Source organism: Acipenser ruthenus, chromosome 3 (assembly GCF_902713425.1).
Source record: "Acipenser ruthenus chromosome 3, fAciRut3.2 maternal haplotype, whole genome shotgun sequence".
Classification (NCBI taxonomy): Eukaryota; Metazoa; Chordata; class Actinopteri; order Acipenseriformes; family Acipenseridae; genus Acipenser; species Acipenser ruthenus.
The window spans coordinates 42,652,262-42,673,244 of NC_081191.1; the positions used below are offsets into that span (position 1 = coordinate 42,652,262).

The 20,983-nt window shown below is 38.3% G+C and overlaps 1 protein-coding gene across 3 annotated transcripts in view; it reads left to right on the top strand.

Annotated features, from left to right (window-relative positions):
* The window catches only part of invs (inversin), a 117,799-nt gene that overhangs the window by 45,536 nt on the left and 51,280 nt on the right, over nucleotides 1–20,983 (top strand). For all 3 annotated transcript variants that reach the window (XM_033993188.3, XM_059012950.1, XM_033993189.3), the window contains exon 6: nucleotides 19,059–19,232. In XM_033993188.3, coding sequence (XP_033849079.3) covers nucleotides 19,059–19,232 — 174 coding nt within the window. The remainder of the gene's footprint in view (nucleotides 1–19,058; nucleotides 19,233–20,983) is intronic.

Genomic DNA, 20,983 nt, shown 5'->3' on the forward strand with positions numbered 1-20,983 from the left:
CTATGTGGCACTTTAGCCTCTCCAAAGTGTCCATATGCAATGCTTGAGTGCTTGTAGATCTGATCAACATCTATCCAAACATATATTTGGGTGATTTTTTGGAGACCCCCCCCATGCAAGTTATTAGGGCCTAAACTTGGTACAAATAGCAAAAATTCAAATTTCAAGGGGGTTTAATGACCAGTGGTGGGACTTGAAACCAAAAGTTTTTCACAGAATTTGGAAGACTGGTTCCTAAGGTTCTTACAGCAATACTTACATTTTAGGACCCACATCCCCTACAGGGTAAAGGGTTAGGCTGAAGAACGAATAAAACTCGTCATTTACCCCTCGTCTTACAATTTGCCAGAAGTGAGTAGGGTGCTGCTAGTATTTTGTTCTGAAAAGTCCTGTTCAATACGAGTAGAACGAGGTGCTACACATGATGGTTGCATCTAAATTGCACCCAGGGTGATTTTTCTGGTCAAGGTCCCTTTCTCACTTTAGGTTGACCATTGCAAGGTCACAGGTCAAAGGGGAAATTAAAAAAAAAATAATGGCTATCATTTCTGAACTTAGCGTGTCAGAAAACCCCTATGTGAATTTTTCTCGGAAAATCTGAGACGGACGGGCAATGAAATGTCCCTTTTCTGGTTGAGTTGACGTGGAATGACCCTGATATAAAAATGATCTAGTCAAAATGTTTAGTACAGTACATTTTTTAAATACTGGTAGTAAATCTACAGTAGGCTACCCTACTTGCCCACATTTCCCACTATATAATATTCTTATAATAATACTACTACTGTACTACTATATAACAGGTTTCGTTCTCTTTTACGACTTATAGCGTCTTTAGAGCTCTGGACTCTTGACCGGAGGGTCGTGGGTTCAATCCCAGGTGGGGGACACTGCTGCTGTACCCTTGAGCAAGGTACTTTACCTAGATTGCTTCAGTAAAAACCCAACTGTATAAATGGGTAATTGTATGTAAAAATAATGTGTAAAAAATAATGTATATGTATGTAAAAATAATGTGATATCTTGTAACAATTATAAGTCACCCTGGATAAGGGCGTCTGCTAAGAAATAAATATTTTTATTATTATTATTATTAGCAGACACAAAGTTTTTTTAGATAGATAGATTCTTTTTCATGTTTTTCATGATTCTTCTAAAACAAATCTTCCTCCTATAAAGCACTATCATGTTATGAGTCAAATTGCAATAATTTGAAATGAATAAATGGTGTCACATAAAAAATAAATACTGAATGAAGAGGTCACTAAACCCCTCGTACTGTATGCTTATTTGTTCCTATTTGGTCAAAGAACGTAGCCATGGCTACTTCCAGCAGCTCTCGGATAATAAACTTGGTACGACCTTTACTATAGTAGAAAGTTGCGCAAGGTTACGTCACAAACAAGATTTTCACTGCTGGAGTCTTGTAAGCATAAGGCACGGCTGACAGAAATGTATCCATGCAAAAAAAAACCTCAGTTTTTGGTCAGTTGTATGGCTTTTTAGCGTGAGAAGGCGATTTACCCACCCTTTAAAGTCATAGTGTTTTAGAAGTGCATTTCCTGTAACGTGTGGAATGTGTGTGGTATGTGCTGCTACGTCACATAGATAATGACTGTGGAGAGAGAGGGACGACTTCTAAGCTGTGTGGAAACCTGGCCGTTGTTGTTGGGAGTCTATACAATATAGGATACTGTGTACATTATGTAATTAATGTAATGTAACTACATTTCAAAAGTAAAAAGCAGTGCAGATTCATATCGCAAATTATATCACTATGGTTTCTTTCCACAGACTTCAAAGGCTTGTTTGTTTTTTGAAAAACGTACTATTGAGACCTAAGAGAATACAGTACATCCTGCTGTTATTACACTGAAGTTAATGGATATAGATTTCAAGCAAAGAAAATGTTTTTAAATTCCTAATTGCTGTAGAATTTAAAACTTGTATTCTTTGAACCCAAGAGCTGTAGAGCCATTGCTATACGCTGTACATAGATTATTTATTAAATAAGAAATATACATTCATTCGGAGTCTGCATAATGCATGAAACCACAAATCTTAAAAAAATGTGTATTACGTTATCTGCATTGTGTACATTATTCTGAAGTACAGAATTAGCAAAAACAAACAAACAAAAAACATTTAAGAAATTATAACCTGAATTATGAATGGGAATATATAGTATGATAGTAAAGTAAATCATACAAAATTGAACTGTGTTGTATAAAAAAAATATGAAATAGTGTGTTGACCAATGCACATTTTGTTGCCCCACTCACTACTCTAAACTATGAAAAGAATTACAAAACAATTTTATTCATCAGAAAAAAGATATGGGTAGCTAGTACCATGCATATTGCACTCTTTTAACCTTTTTCCTGATTTATAATTGACTGTGGACACGTACATATTATTAAATATTGATGCATATATTACGCAGTGATATATGGCTTGCTGAGAGAAACTCAGTTTAAAGCATGTTTTCTGATTAACAAGGAGAAATACATAAAAATAATTTAACGACCAAATTAAGAACAGCTTTCTCTAAATTATATCAGTGAAATAATCTTAATTAACTTTGTCAGGGCTCGTTCTGAAACAATGGCCTGAAGACCTCCCAGGGCTAAAACAAAATGGATTTCAATTTAGTCACTGAATGTGTTTAAAAACGAGTGATTGTGAGGACTTTCTCTGTAGAAAAAAAAAGAATATTCTTGTTACCGTCATGTATTGGAGAACAGACACCCTTAATGTAGATTGTAATAATTGCTCAAGAACAGAAGAGCGTGCATCATGCATCAGTCTGAAAAAAATGAGCATGACTTTTGGAACCTCGCTGCAATACCTTAATTCTCTCTCTCTCTCTCTCTCTCTCTCTCTCTCTCAATGTGTTATTTGAGGAAAATTAAAGTTAGTTAGAAAAGAAAAAAAGTCTGTTAGCTCTTCATTTCATTTACTGTAACTATTACACTACTGCCTATAGGGGTGGGTACTGGGACTGAGGATCTGTATTGCAATACTGAAGACAATATTGCAATACTGAAGACAATATTGCAATATGTATTGCGATACATATTGGAATTCAATGCTGAATGATGCTGATGTTGATTTTATTGCTACCAAAATGAGAACTGAACAGTTATTAATCAAATTTGTAGGCATATTGCAATTTTGCATACTGAATTAGCTATTTAATATTCTCAAAAAACATTCATTTTAAATGTCATTTTTTTATTTATTATAAATAATATCTTTATTTTCATTTTATATTAAACATGTTTTTTTCTGAACTCAACACGTGTGAATAAATGCCAGAGTCATTGTAAGTTAACACTTGTTTATCAGTATGCAATTCAGCTTTCACTTCAGCCTTGACTTTGTTGTACATCTGTGGTACTGTAACCTCCGAAAATTGTTTCCTGCTGGGTGGTATCGTTGGTTCACGACTTTCACCAAGCCTCTGAAGTCTGCCAACCATTCTGTATGGCTTGAGTTCTTTAATTAAAAAATGTGCACTTTTCCATGATCATTTTCACCCTTGCTGAGTTAGCTGGATAATTCGCCCCGAGCATAGGTGTGATTGTTTGCTGACCTGAAATAGGCATACTAGCCTTTACTTGTTCACTGGGACTCGAATTTCCTTCTGCAAGTGATACCGGCGAATGTGATATATAAGGTTGGTGGTACCGCTATCATGGCAAATTTCGCCCACCCCCTTATAAAAGTAGATTAACATGCGTTCAAACAACAAAACAACCAGCACTAGTGGTATGCCTATATGAGACAAAATGAGTTAAAATGTATTTAAATTAGGTTCAGGTTGTTCAATGTATTACAAATAATAACTGAGTTACGTGTAAATACATAAGCATACACACACGCATATCTATGGTTTAATTATATATATATATAGTGGCAAATAGAGGGTTGTAAACAGAGACGAACATTAGAAACAGGTGGGGTATTTCTAGTGTTGCTGTCTGTAAAAGGATTAAAATAATTTGCCACAGTTGTAAGAAACGGTATTATATATAAACAAATGCAGACATTTGTGTTTGGCATAAAAAGGGTTAAAGAATATTGCTCCAAGTGTATGGGGGAAAAGTGTAGGCGCAGACAGGAGAACTCACAGCTGGGAAAGCTGGAGGTAAATTTAAATGGAGCTGTGCTAGTTTGTGGGAGAGAGAGAACCAGGAAGTCAGGTCTAAGAGTACTACACGTAGTAGATACTGAAAACAAAAATAAATTTGTCTTCTATCTACAATTATTGGCAAGTACGAACGTTATGGTTTATGAAAGTTTTACCACAGCTTTTAAAAGTCTGGAAAGTAAATACGCTGACAGGTGTTAAAGAAAGTTTAATGCATATGGGAATGTGTTGTGTGGAAATAAAGAACCCAAAGATAATGTGCAGAGTGATACAAATGTGCAAATATCAGACAAGTGGATGTACAAATGTTTATTACTGATAAAGGCAGTCTACCATATGGACAAGTAAAACAGTGAAACGCATGTTGCTTACTCTATATAGACGGAAAACTGCACAAGTGATACCAGTCACACAGATTATAAATGCATGGTATCTAATGTGATTTAACAATTGATTGTTGACAAAGAAAAACGCTATTAACAACAACTGAAAATAAAACTTCCTCTCAGGGGGGAAGCAAACCTGAGATATAAAGGAGAACATTGTTTGTTATTAGATGAACAATTAGTTTCGTTGATTACTGTTAGGGCCTGGCCGTTGTGTTTTGGTTAATTTTAAGTTGCTGCTTAATAAATATTCTCTTGTGATGTCTGTGGTCCGTCCTTCTCTGTCCTCACACTATACTTCTTCGGCCATCCTTCAGTGAATACCTACCGTTCACAAATATATATTTATATATATATATATATATATATATATATATACACAGTGCCTTGCAAAAGTATTCAGACCCCTGACCAATTCTCTCATATTACTGAATTACAAATGGTACATTGAAATTTCGTTCTGTTTGATATTTTATTTTAAAACACTGAAACTCAAAATCAATCATTGTAAGGTGACATTGGTTTTATGTTGGGAAATATTTTTAAGAAAAATAAAAAACTGAAATACCTTGCTTGCATAAGTATTCAACCCCCACACATTAATATTTGGTAGAGCCACCTTTCGCTACAATAACAGCTTTAAGTCTTTTAGAGTAAGTATGTACCAGCTTTGCACACAGTGTCAGAGTGATTTTGGCCCATTCTTCTTGGCAGATTTGCTCCAGGTTGTTCAGGTTGGTTGGACGACGCTTGTGGACCACAATTTTCAAATAGTGCCACAGATTCTCAATGGGATTGAGATCAGGACTTTGACTGGGCCACTGTAGGACATTCACCTTTTTGTTCTTGAGCCACTCCGATGTTGCTTTGGCCTTGTGCTTGGGATCATTGTCCTGCTGAAAGGTGAATTTCCTCCCAAGCTTCAGTTTTTTAGCGGACTGAAGCAGGTTCTCTTGCAGTATTTCCCTGTATTTTGCTCCATCCATTCTTCCTTCAATTTTAACAAGATGCCCAGTCCCTGCTGATGAGAAGCATCCCCACAGCATGATGCTGCCACCACCATACTTCACTGTAGGGATGGTGTGTCTTGAGGCATGGGCAGTGTTAGGTTTGCGCCACACATAGCGCTTTGAATTTTGGCCAAAAAGCTCTATCTTGGTCTCATCTGACCACAAAACCTTTTCCCACATCGCAGCTGGGTCACTCTCATGCTTTCTGGCAAACTCCAGACGTGCTTTCAGATGGTACTTTTTGAGTAACGGCTTCTTTCTTGCCACCCTCCCATACAGGCCAGTGTTATGCAGAGCTCTTGATATGGTTGACTGGTGCACCATTACTCCACTCCCAGCCACTGAACTCTGTAGCTCCTTCAAAGTGATTGTTGGCCTCTCTGTGGCTTCTCTCACAAGTCTCCTTCTTGTTTGAGCGCTGAGTTTTGAGGGACGGCCTTTTCTTGGCAATGCCTGGGTGGAGTGATGCAACTTCCACGTCCTGATTATTGATCCAACTGTGCTCACTGGGATATCCAAACACTTGGATATTAATTTGTACCCTTTCCCTAATCTATGCATTTGTATTACTTTATCTCTAACTTCTGTAGAATGCTCTTTGGTTTTGCTGTGACAGCAACTTTAATGGTTCACAGGTGGAGGCCAATGGTAAGGTAATTGTGTCCTCGTTAGGGCAATTTCTTTCATTTTTAGTAAATTACATTTTACGTTACTATAATGTGCCAATACAAGTCGAACCATTTGGGAATTGCTGTGTTTTATTAAAATAATTTTGAAACTATTTAGTAGCCTATTTGATATGTGTTACACACACGGTGCATTTAAATCAACGTGGGCTTTATTTCGTAGTGAGATTCAGGTCACTCATCATGGTAATTTTTTCCTCATAGCTCTCAGATAGGGTTGTCAACAGGCTCCAGAACCTCTGGACACTTTAAGGCAGGTCAGGTTTCTCAACTCACCTCTCTAAACTGCAATGTAGTTGACATGTAAAGTGAGTGTGAATTGCTTGAGCAGTTTAGTAAATGTATTTAATTGTTTAACTGTTGTGGCGATTTTATCCGGAGAACCTCATAACAACAATTAATTGTATTGCTTGAATTTTTTTATACAGTAAATAATATCTATCAAAATAGTGCAACGCCATTATTATAGATAACTTTGCACTCACCTGCACTCTTTCATTTAAACTTTTTAATATGTCTTGCTTCACACAGTCCCGCCCAGTCAGAGACTCAGAAAGCCAATCATCTGCAGTACTATAGGTCTGATTGATGGAAACGATCCTCGCAGTCAGGTGTGTGCTTTTGGTAATAATTAAGTAAAACAATTAAATTAATTTAGTGACAGTTTGCACAATTTACACTTACTTTTGAGATGGATCCGGTATACGGCTGAATCCCCAAAACTTGGATTCTGTGCATCCCTAGTATGTATATGTGTGTGTGTGTGTGTGTGTGTGTGTGTGTGTATATATATGTATAGATATATAGATAGCAAGATATATAGATAGATAGATAGTAATTACCCATATTTTATGTTTTATTTTTTTACTGTAAAGGTTATGTATTTAATCATGTGCAGATCATTGTAATGTGAAGCATCCAGAGATGATAAAGAACAAAAGCAAGAAAAGTATCAACATTACTATTAAATACCAATAAAAAAGCACAAATATATTTTAGTTTCTACTCTGTTCACTGAATCACGAAATGAAATCACCACATGACTCGTTTAGGACTAAGGGGAGGGCGAAATTTGCCATGACCTCGCCAGCATATTGTATAAACAGCATAACGCAAAATTTGATGCGATACAGCCATGCTTTTTTTTATTAGGAAATGAATCCAGACATATGGCTTTGCTTTTCAAAATTTAAGATGCTCAAAATCTCTGTGTGCTTCTGCCATATTATTTTCTTTTGTGTTAGCTCTGCTCACATTAGAAGTTCTTGTGGGAAGTGATTATCTCAACATTTTCCTGTAGACGTTTCCCTGAATTAGCCAAAACTACCGGTAGTGTTATTCAAATGTCGGTTTTTGTATTGCCTGATGATTATCGCAATATACTGGTATATCGGTATTATCACACACCCCTAATCTGCACACTGAAATTGAAATTTACTTCTAAATGACACAAGAGACAGCACTTGACAAATACAGTATTTTGTGGGAGAAGGACATGATTGTTATCTGGTTTATTTAATAATCTATTTTCCTTGCTGTCTCCATGGAAATAGAACTTAATATTGCTAAGAAAGACGAGCAAGCTGTTGAGTATTGTGGCAATTCAGACTTTCTTTGCAGTTTTGATATTGCTTTTATAAGATTGTATGGAGAATGTTTGCTTTAAAAGCTACTGTGTGCAAGTGTAATACTGAAACATAATTGGTTGTCTGTTTGACACTTTTTCTATACTTTAATATTTTGTGCTAATTAGGCATCGTTCACAGTTTGAACAAAACTGTAACCCCTGTATATGATGGAAGCCATGCAAAGCCATGCTGCCACACCCCCAGAACCCCTAGTTCCAGCGCCCCTGTCTGGATGTTCAGAAAGTTGTATTCCAACTGCTGTAGTAATACAGACATCCACTGGGCCTCATTTCCTAAAGGTTCTTAAAAGTAGCCATAAGAGACGGGTTAACACAATCCTGTAACGCGTCTTAAAACTATAAATAAGTTGATATTTACTAATGTGAATGTCGATTATTAAGACACGTTCTATGGAAATCATTAGCATATTAAGACATGCCTTATCACAGAAGATAAGGCGCGTCTTAATGAAATGACGACATAGGGGCCACTGATTATAAAGGAATGAGCAGAGATTGAGATACGCAGTTGTCAGTTCTTGACTTTTAGTAAATATATGTATTAAATACTCTGTAACGGCATTTGAAAGGCAGGATCGCAAAATAAATAAATAAAAAGTTATAAACAATCCTACCTAGGCACCGTCCTGGCTGTACAGTATAAAAACCATTTTGCTTATACAGTATAGCAGTAGCCTATTCTTTTTTTTATCCATCATTGATTAGATCAGTCTGCAGCTCTTAGGCTACATTAATGAAACTGTGAATACAACGAAGTATGGAGTTGGCATTTAGACCAGGTGGCATATTTCAACGATCGACACATTTCTGTACATTGAAATGCCGTTCACTTGTTTTACAACATGGATCTCACAGAAAACCAATTGCAACAAATGCACAGGTAATAATAATGAGGAGTAACTATACTGTACATAGCCTACTGTATAATCTATTGTAGCTAGACAAAGAATCATTTTGTACAGAAAAGTGCAAGTCGGTTACGCTGTGAAGGTATCAACCCCAGTGCCAGCCGACACATGCAATGGTATAGCTGTGCCCAAATTGTTTGGAGAAAAAAAAGTGCACTGTATGCAGGTATTTGATTTAGGAGAACACTTCCTTCTTTGATATTATGTGCTGTTGTGATTATAAACCCAATTTCCTTTATTTACTTATGTTACCGTGTTTCAATTATGTCTGTATGAACACAGTTACTTATTTTGTTTGTACAGTTTTATTTAATCATAATATGCCTGTATATAGACACATTTCTGTTCAAAAGTTTTTTTTATTTGTTTATTTATTTACTTATTTATTTATTTTATGCAGTCGGCTGGTATATAAGCGTTTAGTATGTAAACGCATTTATTTTAAAATTAGTCTTACTTATTCAGAGTTTCGAATGTGTAGTATCGTACATACATACACTACCGGTCAAAAGTTTTAGAACACCCCCATTTTTCCAGTTTTTATTGAAATTTAAGCAGTTCAAGTCCAGTGAATAACCTGAAATGGTACAAAGGTAAGCGATAAACTGCCAGAGGTTTAAAAAAAAAAAAAAAAGTTTAGGTTACCAAAAACTGAAAAATAATGTACATTTCAGAGTTATACAAAAAGGCCTTTTTCAGGGAACAAGTAATGGGTTAACAACTTACAGCTGTTCTGCAGCAATGGAAGTAAATTAAGCCTTGAAAGTTGATGCTAACAATTCCTGCAGGTGTCCTAACTTTTGTTGATTACTTACAAACCCTCTGTCTGTATAAAAGCAGTGTTGGAACAGACTGTGTTACTACACCCTCTTAAGCATTATTTGGACAGTATTGTACTGCAGCAAGTAGTATATCGCTGTCATAATGGCGAGAAAAAGGCAATTAACAAAGGAAGACAGACAGACCATTATAACCCTTAAAAGTGTAGGTCTTTCCTTTAGTGAAATTGCAAAGAAAGCAAAGGTGTCAGTGAGTACAGTTTCCTACACCATCAAAAGGCACTTGGAAACTGGAGGAAACTCTGACAGGAAGAGGTCTGGCAGACCCAAAGCCACAACAGAATCAGAAGACAAGTTTCTGAGAGTCAACAGCTTGCGTGATAGGCGGCTCGCAGGACAACAGCTTCAGGCACAGCTTAACACTGGTCGAAGTAAGCAAGTCTCAATTTCAACTGTGAAGAGAAGACTTCGAGCTGCAGGTTTGACAGGTCGAGTGGCAGTAAGAAAGCCATTGCTAAGATGGCAAAATAAGAAAAAGAGGCTTGCCTGGGCCATGAAGCACCGCCAGTGGACTACTGAAGACTGGAAGAAGGTCTTATGGACCGATGAATCAAAATTTGAAATCTTCGGTTCATCACGCAGGGTTTTTGTACGCCGTCGAGAGGGTGAAAGGATGGTTCCTCGGTGTGTGACACCAACTGTCAAACATGGAGGAGGAAGCGTGATGGTCTGGGGCTCTTTTGCTGGATCCAGAGTCGGCGACTTGCACAGAGTGAGTGGCACCCTGAACCAAAACTGCTACCATAGCATTTTGCAGCGCCATGCAATACCCTCTGGTATACGCCTAGTTGGTCAGGGGTTCATCCTGCAGCAAGATAATGACCCAAAACATACCTCCAGGCTATGTCAGAACTACCTTAGAAGAAAAGAACAAGACGGTAGGCTTCAAATCATGGCATGGCCAGCACAGTCTCCAGACTTAAACCCCATCGAGCTGGTTTGGGATGAACTGGACAGAAGGGTGAAAGCAAAGCAACCTACAAGTGCAACACATTTGTGGGAACTTCTGCAACAGTGTTGGGAAGAACTTTCCGAACAATATTTGATTTCCATTGTAGAAAGAATGCCACGAGTGTGTTCGGCTGTTATATCTGCAAAAGGTGGCTACTTTGATGAGTCAAAAATTTAGATTAAATTTTGTTAAACAAAACGATTCCATGATTTCTTTTTTATCTCCAATTGCTTATTTGTTCTATGCTTTAATTTCAGAGTACATTGAGACATTAAACTGCGTAAATTTCAATAAAAACTGGAAAAATGGAGGTGTTCTAAAACTTTTGACCGGTAGTGTATACCTGTACCTTGTGCTGACAGACAGCTTTAAGACGGATCTTGGCTCGTAACACCTGCTTTCCATCAGTGCTATCTAGCAGGCGATTTAAGGTGTGCTTCATGGTTAACACAGTTTAGTAAATATCATCTGAATATCTTTAGCCTCATTAGTGCTCTCATGCCAGTTCATTTGGATACATCACCATGCATTTAACATATTGAGCAGATGCTAATGTACCCATCGTGTTATTTTTAAGGCGTGCGTGCTAACTCACGTCTTATGCTATGTCGCGCTTTATCGTGGTTGATAAATACGGGATTATCTAGCACGAGCCTTATCCTTGGATAACGTGTGTTATCACATAAGAACCTTTAGTAAATGAGGCCCACTGAGTCTTGTGAATCCTTTGTGTGTGTGAGTGTACGGGGGGCGATTGTCCATTACATGAGTAAACAACAGCAAAACATTGCTCTAAAACAGAAAAAATCACATTTATTTCAGAAAGGTAGTCATTATAGAATACAGTTGTGTATGTATACATTTGTATTCAGAGGAGCAATAATATTGGCATTATGGTACTGCAATACAATTTTGTTTTAAATGATTGTGTAAATGACAAAATAAATCAACAAGAAAAGAAAGCTGGTCTGAAGTCATTATATGGTATTGTGTTTTGTTGTGCACAATGTATTTTCACTTTGGATATTATTTGTAAGAAAAAACAACAGAAATTAAACTGTTTAACATGTTTCAAATGTGTGTTTCAAGCAACCTCATCAAAAAGCTCTCAAGTGCTTTGTCTCAATCGTTTTGTTCCTTCCTTCTGTTTCTGTTTTCACTCTTCTGCTCTTGACTCAGAAGCCTAACTGTGCACATATAGTGCAGCTATAAAGAGCAGATCCTAGTAGAGCAGGCAGCCAGTGCAGCCTAGTGGAGAGTTCCTGCTGAAGCAAGTGCGGGTGGCGAAGGCTTGTATTGACAAAACCCCAGCCTGCTATTGACATCTGTGTCCCTTGATAGTTCTATTCAGGCTTATCTCGACTGGTCAAATTCCTTAATTGTTCTGCCCTTTAATTCAGTCAAAGTTCTAGAGGGAGTGAGAGGGGGAGGGGGGGCAGTGAGGAGCACCAGGTTCAGGCTGCCTGGCTGCTGCCAACGATCAGCCTGTCATAATGTTATGGTTTGTTAATTTTTATACCATTTATTAGCCTTTACTTGTTGTGCCATTCGACCCCTGGGGTAGGCAAAGTGCTGTCTAATTTGAGAGGTTTGCCTCTTGTCAGAATGGTCTCAACAGAGAGGGTGTTAACTATAGTGACAAATAATCAATAGCTGTCGTTGTCATGGGGAACTTGAGGAGTCAGGCCTTTCATCAGGGGGATTAGCGGTCTAATTGGATTGAGGATAGGGAGGGAGGGCTGTTGGTTAACCCGGTCAGAATTGTGAAGCTGTCAGACCTTATTCATGCTGAAAGAGAGGGGAGGAGGAGGACTTGAGCAGTAGTCCACGATCCTGGATCTTACTGCCTGCTACACTTCCCCTCCCTCCCTCTATATCTCTGCTCACCAAAGTTTGTATTGTGCTAAGTAAGCTGTGTATTGGATAAACTGATTTTAGTACCAATGCTTGCACTTTATAATGGGCTAGAGTTGGGGACGGGGGCAGAGACCACTTGGACAAAAAATCCATATAAACCACAGTTCTTTATTGGAACCCACTGCTTTCTTTTCAGTGTGTGTGTGTGTGTATATATGTATATATATATATATATATATATATATATATATATATATATATATATATATGTTAAGGGCGAAACCTGTTGGTGATGTAAAGCTGGTACATTCGTATCTTAAAACTAAAACAAGGCAAAGGTAATCACCCAAATAAAGCTGGAGCACTAACGGATAACGACATAGAACGTCTATACAGCACTGAAACATTGCGTTTAAAAAAACCCAACTGTACTGCTGAACCTTGTCTTCTTTAATATTAGCATCACAAGGGTATCCATGTATTATAAAAAAATAATAGATGGGCCTCTTCAATGAGTTACAGGAAAACAATTCCATCTCGGGTTTCTGTGACTGTTTATAAATTAGTCGACCTTCAGTTTCGTTGATGGAATTATTTTCCTGTAACTCATTGAAGCCCATCTATTATTCTATATATATATAAATAATTTGGTCATCAAAAGGCTGATGATTGGATAAAGGCATCTGCTAAATAAACAAATAATAATAATAATACAAATAATTTCCGCCTAACCCCATACTGAGTGGTGACCTACACTTTTTGTTTTTAATGTTCATGTATTGTTTTATTGATTATCAAAGCACTCAGACTTGTTAAATAAGTGTTGGATGCACTGCAACATTTTACTCTCCTACACCTTCAACAGCAGAACTCCTTTTTTCCTTGTCTTCCAAAAAAACTGAACAGTACTTCACCACTTCAACTCCAGATGTAAAAATGAAACCCCGTCCCAGGTACCAGATTTTGAAAATAATAATAATAATGTTTTCAAACCTGTAATTGCTATAAAATGTTAACATATGAAGAATAAAACACAGATAAATGACCTAAACTGTGTTTTTCTTTAACCCTTTATGCTCCTGTGTACTACATACCCATGTTCAATATAGAGATAAACACTTTTTTGTTGTTGTTGTTTAAATAATGAAAACAAAAACGCTGCTAATAACAATAATAATCAGTAAACAGTAATTATCAAATAAAAATCAAACAACATCAAAACGTGTGCCAGTATCGACTTGCTCTGTGCCATTTATTGAAATGTTCAATACAACAGAACCCGGGATTGCCTTCGCAACCACTGCACATTTTTCTTGTGTCTTTTCTTTTGTTTCATAACAGACCCTGCACCTTTTTTGCGGTCTCTGCTTCCCTTGTGTTGGAGGGATAGTCACAAATGCGTGTCCAGGGCTACTTTGCGCAGGCATTGTGATGAATCTGGCTGCCGCAGACGCCTGCTTCATTTCCTTGTACCCAGTACTGTGTTTTGATAGTATTTCGTCACAGCACTGCCATTTCAAACCAAACACCTTCCCGTTTGCAGCTGGCTTACCTGTAAAGTAGCTGCATGCTCTTTTGTTTGTACAGTCACAAAGGCAAGTGATTAGCTTTTCGGGAACAAAAGCCAAAAAGCACTCCAATGGAGAACACAAACTGTCAAGATCCACGGCGGGGTGCACATCTGTGTAAACAGGTGCAAAATCAAGTTATGGAGGAATGGCATCATCGTAGGGATCAGTATTAAACACCCAGTCCCCTGCTGTTCTTGGCTCCACATCCTCTTCATCATCATCGCTGAGTGATAAGTCAGCATCACTGTCGCTGGTATTGAAATCCTCCAAACCAACTTCGAAATCTTCATCACTCCCGTTGTCGCTCTCCACGTACGTTGCCATGTTTAGCTTTCGCTAAAAACTATATAAATTACAACTAAACACGTAAAACTAATAATGAAACAAAAAATAATAATATATAACACTTTATATATACTTGTAAAAGTTGAATGGCTTCCCGTAATATATCTCAGTCTTCTAAACGCCCACATGTAGATTCGAATCTCTACACGACACGCAATTGGATACAAATGTCACCTGACCCTCCCCCAACTTTCACTGCACATTCCACAGTACTAGCACTGCCTTAGGGAATGAAACCTGAAACGCTAGACTGAGAAACCACTCATAGAATAGAATTGGAAACTTGACATACGCACGTACTTCATGGTACTGTAAGTGGGTTTTCATTTGACGTACGTGCGTACGTCATGGTGCTGAAACGGTTAAGATACAGTGTTAATATTTACAGGGATATGGTACATACATCCTTAACAGTGACTTTGACCTTGGATTGTGTGACCTTTTGGATCCTGTGTGATGGAAGTAAAACACGTATTGGCTTTAAACTTGGTACACAGATGTATTCTCTGATTCTCTTCAGCTGCTAGTTTTGGATTAAAAATATCAAAGGCTGCTGGGGGGGGGGGGTTGTATTCTACGGTTTCCTACGTACCACAACCGCTAGTCATTTTTTCAAGCAAGTCTCAGCTAGGTCAGAAATGCTCATGACAATTGTACTACTTCACATTGAATGACCCATATCTTATTCAAAATGTATTTGTTTAGATCTTATTTGACCTGGAACTCCCAATGTCTGTTTATATAGATGCAGTAAAATACTGCCACCATTAGAAAAGGAGTTTACCCGCATGGCTCTTAGCAGTCGTTTGCTTGCATGATTGTTGTGGAGATCCAGAGGGAAGTGTGAATGCCTGCTATTCAGTGGCATCTTCCAGCCAATTACCACAGCATCCCCCTGCTGTCAGAATGACACTATGATTTGTTCCAACTCAAATGTGCCTCCCATGTCCCGGTTATTTTGGGAAGTTGAGAGGCTGGCTGTCTTTTAGGTCATCAACCATTAATTTAGTGAAAGTCGCCCATCATTGGGTCCTCAGTTATTTCCTGTATTATAACACTCTAGAGATCTGCTTTTACTGAAAACCGAATCATCCATCTCCATTCTGTTTGGTGAAATGGTGTATAACACATTTCTATCTACAGCCCTGAAAGGAAAGGATTCTGACATCAGGAGAGACAGACTATCCAGTTACAGATAAAGTTGTTTAATTTTGTTTAAATCAGCGAGAGGCTCTAGAGGTGAAAGGCTAGGCTAGTTTTTTTTTTTTTTTTTTTTGTAAACGCAAGCAGACATTTTGGTGGTCCAGTGGTTAATGAAAAGGACTTGTAACCAGGAGGTCCCCGGTTCAAATCCCACCTCAGCCACTGACTCATTGTGTGACCCTGAGCAAGTCACTTAACCTCCTTGTGCTCCGTCTTTCAGGTGAGATGTAATTGTAAGTGACTCTGCAGCTGATGCATAGTTCACACACCCTAGTCTCTGTAAGTCGCCTTGGATAAAGGCGTCTGCTAAATAAACTAATAATAATAATAATTTTGGGGTGTAGCTCCTCTTTTTGTGTGTTGGGTATCCTTGCAAAAAAACTGTAGTAGGGAACATTCCAGAGGGGATGCTTTGGAGTTATTATAGAGCCCACAACCAATTCTTAATCTTTGTGCATCAAGCACAGGTGAAAATCTTTTCTTTTTTTTTACCTGAGAAATGCAGCTCAGTGGGCTGTTGACCAAAGAAAGCACCCATTATTAGTTTGTATTTATGCTAGTGCCTGTGACAAGCAACCAGATTACTGATCTACGCTTAGCCACCAGGACCCCGTCCCTGTTCAGCACAGTCCTGCCCCTCCTTAGTCAGGTCTGGGGTATGACAGTGTCTCATTCTCACTCGTCACGCCCACCCCCAGCCTAGTGCAGAGCCACAGTGTTGTCTATGCCACTCTGCAGCGGTGCTGAGTGACATATTTTTATTGGGATTGTGTTGAAATCTCCAGTGGGCATTGCATATTAAACACCACACTTTATCTTTAGGTTCTGTGCGTTTCTTAGCAAACACCATGAATCGCAGGAATATCCCTACAGATGTTTCAAAATATAGTGAATCAAGGCAAGCACTAGTTGTATAGTATGGACCCTGTAAATTCGGAATGTAAAATACATTTAAAAAACAAGCACTCGTACAAAATGGTGATTATTTGCTAATGTATTATACCTTTCTACATGCAATATTTTTTTAATTTAAAGACATACATTTTTTTAATTGAGTGAGAGGGGGTTAATAATGTATGATAGAAGACATGAAGAAGTTCTAACTGGTGTTTGAATGAAAGGGACAGCCTTGTAAAATAGGCTGTGTGCAACACTACTGTAGGAACTAGGAACCCTTATTTTAAAGAAAGTACAAAGGCACATTTTCTGAGAGAACTGATTTTTCCCATTGTAATTGCTCCAGCTAAAGCAGGGCTTCTCAAACTCGGTCCTGGGGACCCCCTGTGTCTGCCGGTTTTCATTCCAACCGAGCTCTCAATTACTTTAGACCCTTAATTGAACAGATAATTTGCTTAATTAGACCTTTTTACTTGTTTTCAGCTCTTGAACAATTACATATTTCAAGTTAGCTATAACATTTTATAAGTAACTTGAACTGCAACTGCTGAAAACAAGTAAAAATGTCTAATTAAACTAATTATTAGTTCAATTAAGGGTTTAGTTAAGTAATTGAGAGCTCGGTTGGAATGAAAACCAGCAGACACAGGGGGTCCCCAGGACCAGGGTTGGGAAGCCCTGAGCTAAAGGAACAGGAACCTCGCTTAAAAGAACACCTTCTTGGCACTGATACAGTACTGTTTTGTAACATGATAACTCATCATCATCAAACTTAAATTAAAATGGTTCATTCCGATTTTTTCAAAAGCGACTTGTCATCGCGAGAGTGTCTTGAGGCACACTGATTGGTTTATTAAATCTTTCCAGAACCGCCGTTATATCATTGAATTGTTTTGTATTATGATGTCCATGAGTGCACCTCATTGCTACAAAATGGCATGTCAACAAACGGCAAAACGCGCCACTGTTTCTCTTGCTACAAAAAGTTGGAAATTGATCGCACTCTTGAAAAAAACCTGAATCTGACACAAGTTGACGAGCAATTTGCATTTCCCGTTCTGTTAAGTTGCTTCACCATTCTGTTAAATAATGTTGAGCATGTCTTGAATATTGGTCCTGTACATATATTCAGAATTCATCTAGAGCTGTTTGCAAGAAAAACATTTTAAATATTAGCATTGTTGTGCAGTACAGTAGTTGTTAGGCTGTCTCTTGATGGCAGCAAAATACACAAGAACATGGGTTAGAACATTGCCTACACAGTTTCTGTGTAATTTGTATTGTACTGTAGATCTACAGTGTATTAAACTTTAAATGTAACACTGGTGTTTTTCCATTATTTCAGTTTATACTGTATGTATTATGCACTTTAAATACAATATATTCAGTTATTATGAAGCAAAATACAATAACTGACCTGATTTCAACAAAAAACACCACATAAAAAGACACATTTTTTTAAGGATTCTTTTTGACAAGCTCTTCCCTTGAAGATCTGAATGCTGGGTTTAAAAAAAAAAAAAAAACTTTTTTTTGTATGACTGCTGTGTGTATTACATACTGTTGAGAGCTTTGTGGATGGCAAATGCACCCTATTTATTATGAAAGGGATTACAGTACCTGCTCATGACAAGACGTAAGATATGTAAATATAATATTAATTTTAGACCTGCAATGTAACATGTAAACATGCATTCTCTAGTCTAGCAGCACTCCAGTTTTATAAAAAGATTCATTCATCTGAATAAGGACGTTTGCCACGAGCGATATTCCATGTTTGCCATACAAAACTCGCTTGAGTCATTATCAGCTTTTTACTGAACGCAGAAAGCATCATCTGCCTTTAAGTCTGATCCAGGAGGATATTCAGATGAAAATGTTTGTGATTTGTTTCATAATGCCGTTTGAGGTTGCTCGTCTTGTACAGGCTACAGTGTGTAAGCGATTTGTTGCAGATGAGACACAGGTTTACCACTGTTTTTAGTGAAAGCAAACTCTTTCTCCCAGTCTGGTTGAAAGCCTCATATGTTAATTTATTACTCGTGGAGGGTTTGCTCAATGCCATTGTCTCCACAAAACGAACAAGCACTCGGAGGTGATCGAAATACGCATGCGCCAGCGTGCTGTGTCGAAAGTCAGCAAGTGATGAAATATCCTTGCAGTGAACATGCAGGCTCAAAAAAACAGGAGAGAGAGAATGGGAGAGAAGAAAGAGTAATTAACACAAATGAATACAGAGAACACAAATAATAAACTTGATTTGTTTATTTTTACTTTCTGTCTTCGTTTTTGTTTATTATTCTTTCTTCATTTCATTCGAGCCACAGTGTGCGTCACCCAGCATTTCACCGGGAGTCGCACTTGAAGTGCCCAAGAGCAGCATGCAGCTTGCGAGCCGCGGTTTGGCCACCTCTGTCATATAGGATAATTGAATAACAGGCAGTGCCACCAGTGGTTGACTGTTGTAACTGATTATTTTTCTTTTTTTTTCTAACTTGGCACACAGTGCCTACTGGTTGTATACAAGAATCTGCATCTCAGAGGGAAAGTCCTGTACTGTGAATGTTAACGTTGCTCCCTCTGCTGCTCTGCTCCCTGTTCAGGGGAATTACCGTTTCATGAAGTTGCTCCTGGCACGGAGGGCCAACTGGATGCAGAAAGACCTGGAGGAGATGACTCCACTGCACCTGGCTACGCGACACAAGAACCCCAAGTGTCTGGCCCTACTGCTCAAACACATGGCCCCGGGAGAGGTGGACACACAGGACAAGAACAAGGTAAAGAGAAGAAAGAATACTGAAAGTGATATTAGTCATTGACGGTCATTTAAAATGTAATTGAATTGTATTACTTTGCTTTAATAATTTTTGTTAGGTAGTCAGGCGGTTTAGGTTTCGTAGGTTCCATTTTGCAGATGACTAGTTTATAGTTGTTAGACATTAGTTAGTAGCAAGTGTGGTTTTAGGATTCCCGAGAGAAACCCTGTATTGGTTGTACAGTAATAATAATAATAATATCTTCGCGTATAGGAACACCTCGTAAGAGAACACTTTGGCTTAGGGAACAACCTTGTAGTGAAACAGAATTGTCCCATTGTAAATGCTCCACCTAAAGGAATAAGAATTTTGCTTAAATGAACACCTTTTTGGCACCGATAGCGATTCGTTGCTAACCGATTCAAAACTGATACTGTTTTGTAACCTGATAACTCATCATCATCAAACTTAAATTCAAATGGTTTATTAAATCTTTTAAAAACTGGCTACTCATCGCGAGAGTAACACTATGTAACACAATTTTTGTTCCTGGGTAGCAAGTGTTATTTCCTAATTGCTTATGCCTCAAAAGTATAGAAAATGGCTATTATTCCCCACAAACTTTGCTTTTGTGACCAGGACAGTGATATTTTGAAATTTACCTATTTCCAATGAGAAAACGGGCAAATTTGTGTCTTTTCGTTCACATAAAGTCAGAAAAAAACAACATATGAATCCAAATTAACATGTATTTATACTAAAGTAATACAAAAATGACTACAAAGGATTTAGAAGTGAGTAGTTTTTCGAGATTTACGATTATACTGTAAATCACTTTCACGAATCAGCCCCCAAATGTAGTCTCCCATCATGTTCTCGTTATACTTTCCTTGGTAGCGGCATTCAAAGTCCAGTATATCCTGGTGGAAGCGCTCGCCTTGCTCCTCCGAGTACGCTCCCATGTTCTCTTTGAATTTATCAAGATGAGCATCAAGGATATGGACTTTGAGGGACATCCTACAGCCCATTGTGCCGTAGTTCTTCACGAGAGTCTCAACCAGCTCCACATAGTTTTCGGCCTTGTGATTGCCCAGGAAGCCCCGAACCACTGCGACAAAGCTGTACCAAGCCGCTTTCTCCTTACTAGTGAGCTTCTTGGGGAATTCATTGCATGCCAGGATCTTTTTTATCTGTGGTCCGACGAAGACACCGGCTTTGACCTTTGCCTCAGACAGCTTAGGGAAGAAGTCTTGAAGGTACTTGAAGGCTGCCGACTCCTTATCTAGAGCTCTGACAAATTGTTTCATAAGGCCCAATTTGATGTGCAGTGGTGGCATCAGCACCTTCCGGGGGTCCACCAGTGGCTCCCACTTGACGTTGTTCCTCCCCACAGAGAACTCGGTCCGCTGTGGCCAGTCCCGCCTGTGGTAGTGCGCCTAGGTGTCCCTGCTGTCCCAAAGGCAAAGATAGCAGGGAAACTTGGTAAAACCGCCTTGGAGACCCATCAGGAATGCCACCATTTTGAAGTCTCCTATGACCTTGATGCCATCTCAGAAAAATGCAGATATGTATCCACTTAGGCAGCTGGAACTAAACTGAACTGGTGGGCTTAAGGCCCCTGTATTTATACTACTATTTATATTACTGGAAAGTTCTAGAAGTTACTCCAAGTTTACTCAGCACTGAATCTATCTGGAATGTTCTGGAAAATAGGTAAATTATCACTGTCCTGGTCACAAAAGCAAAGTTTGTGGGGAATAATAGCCATTTTC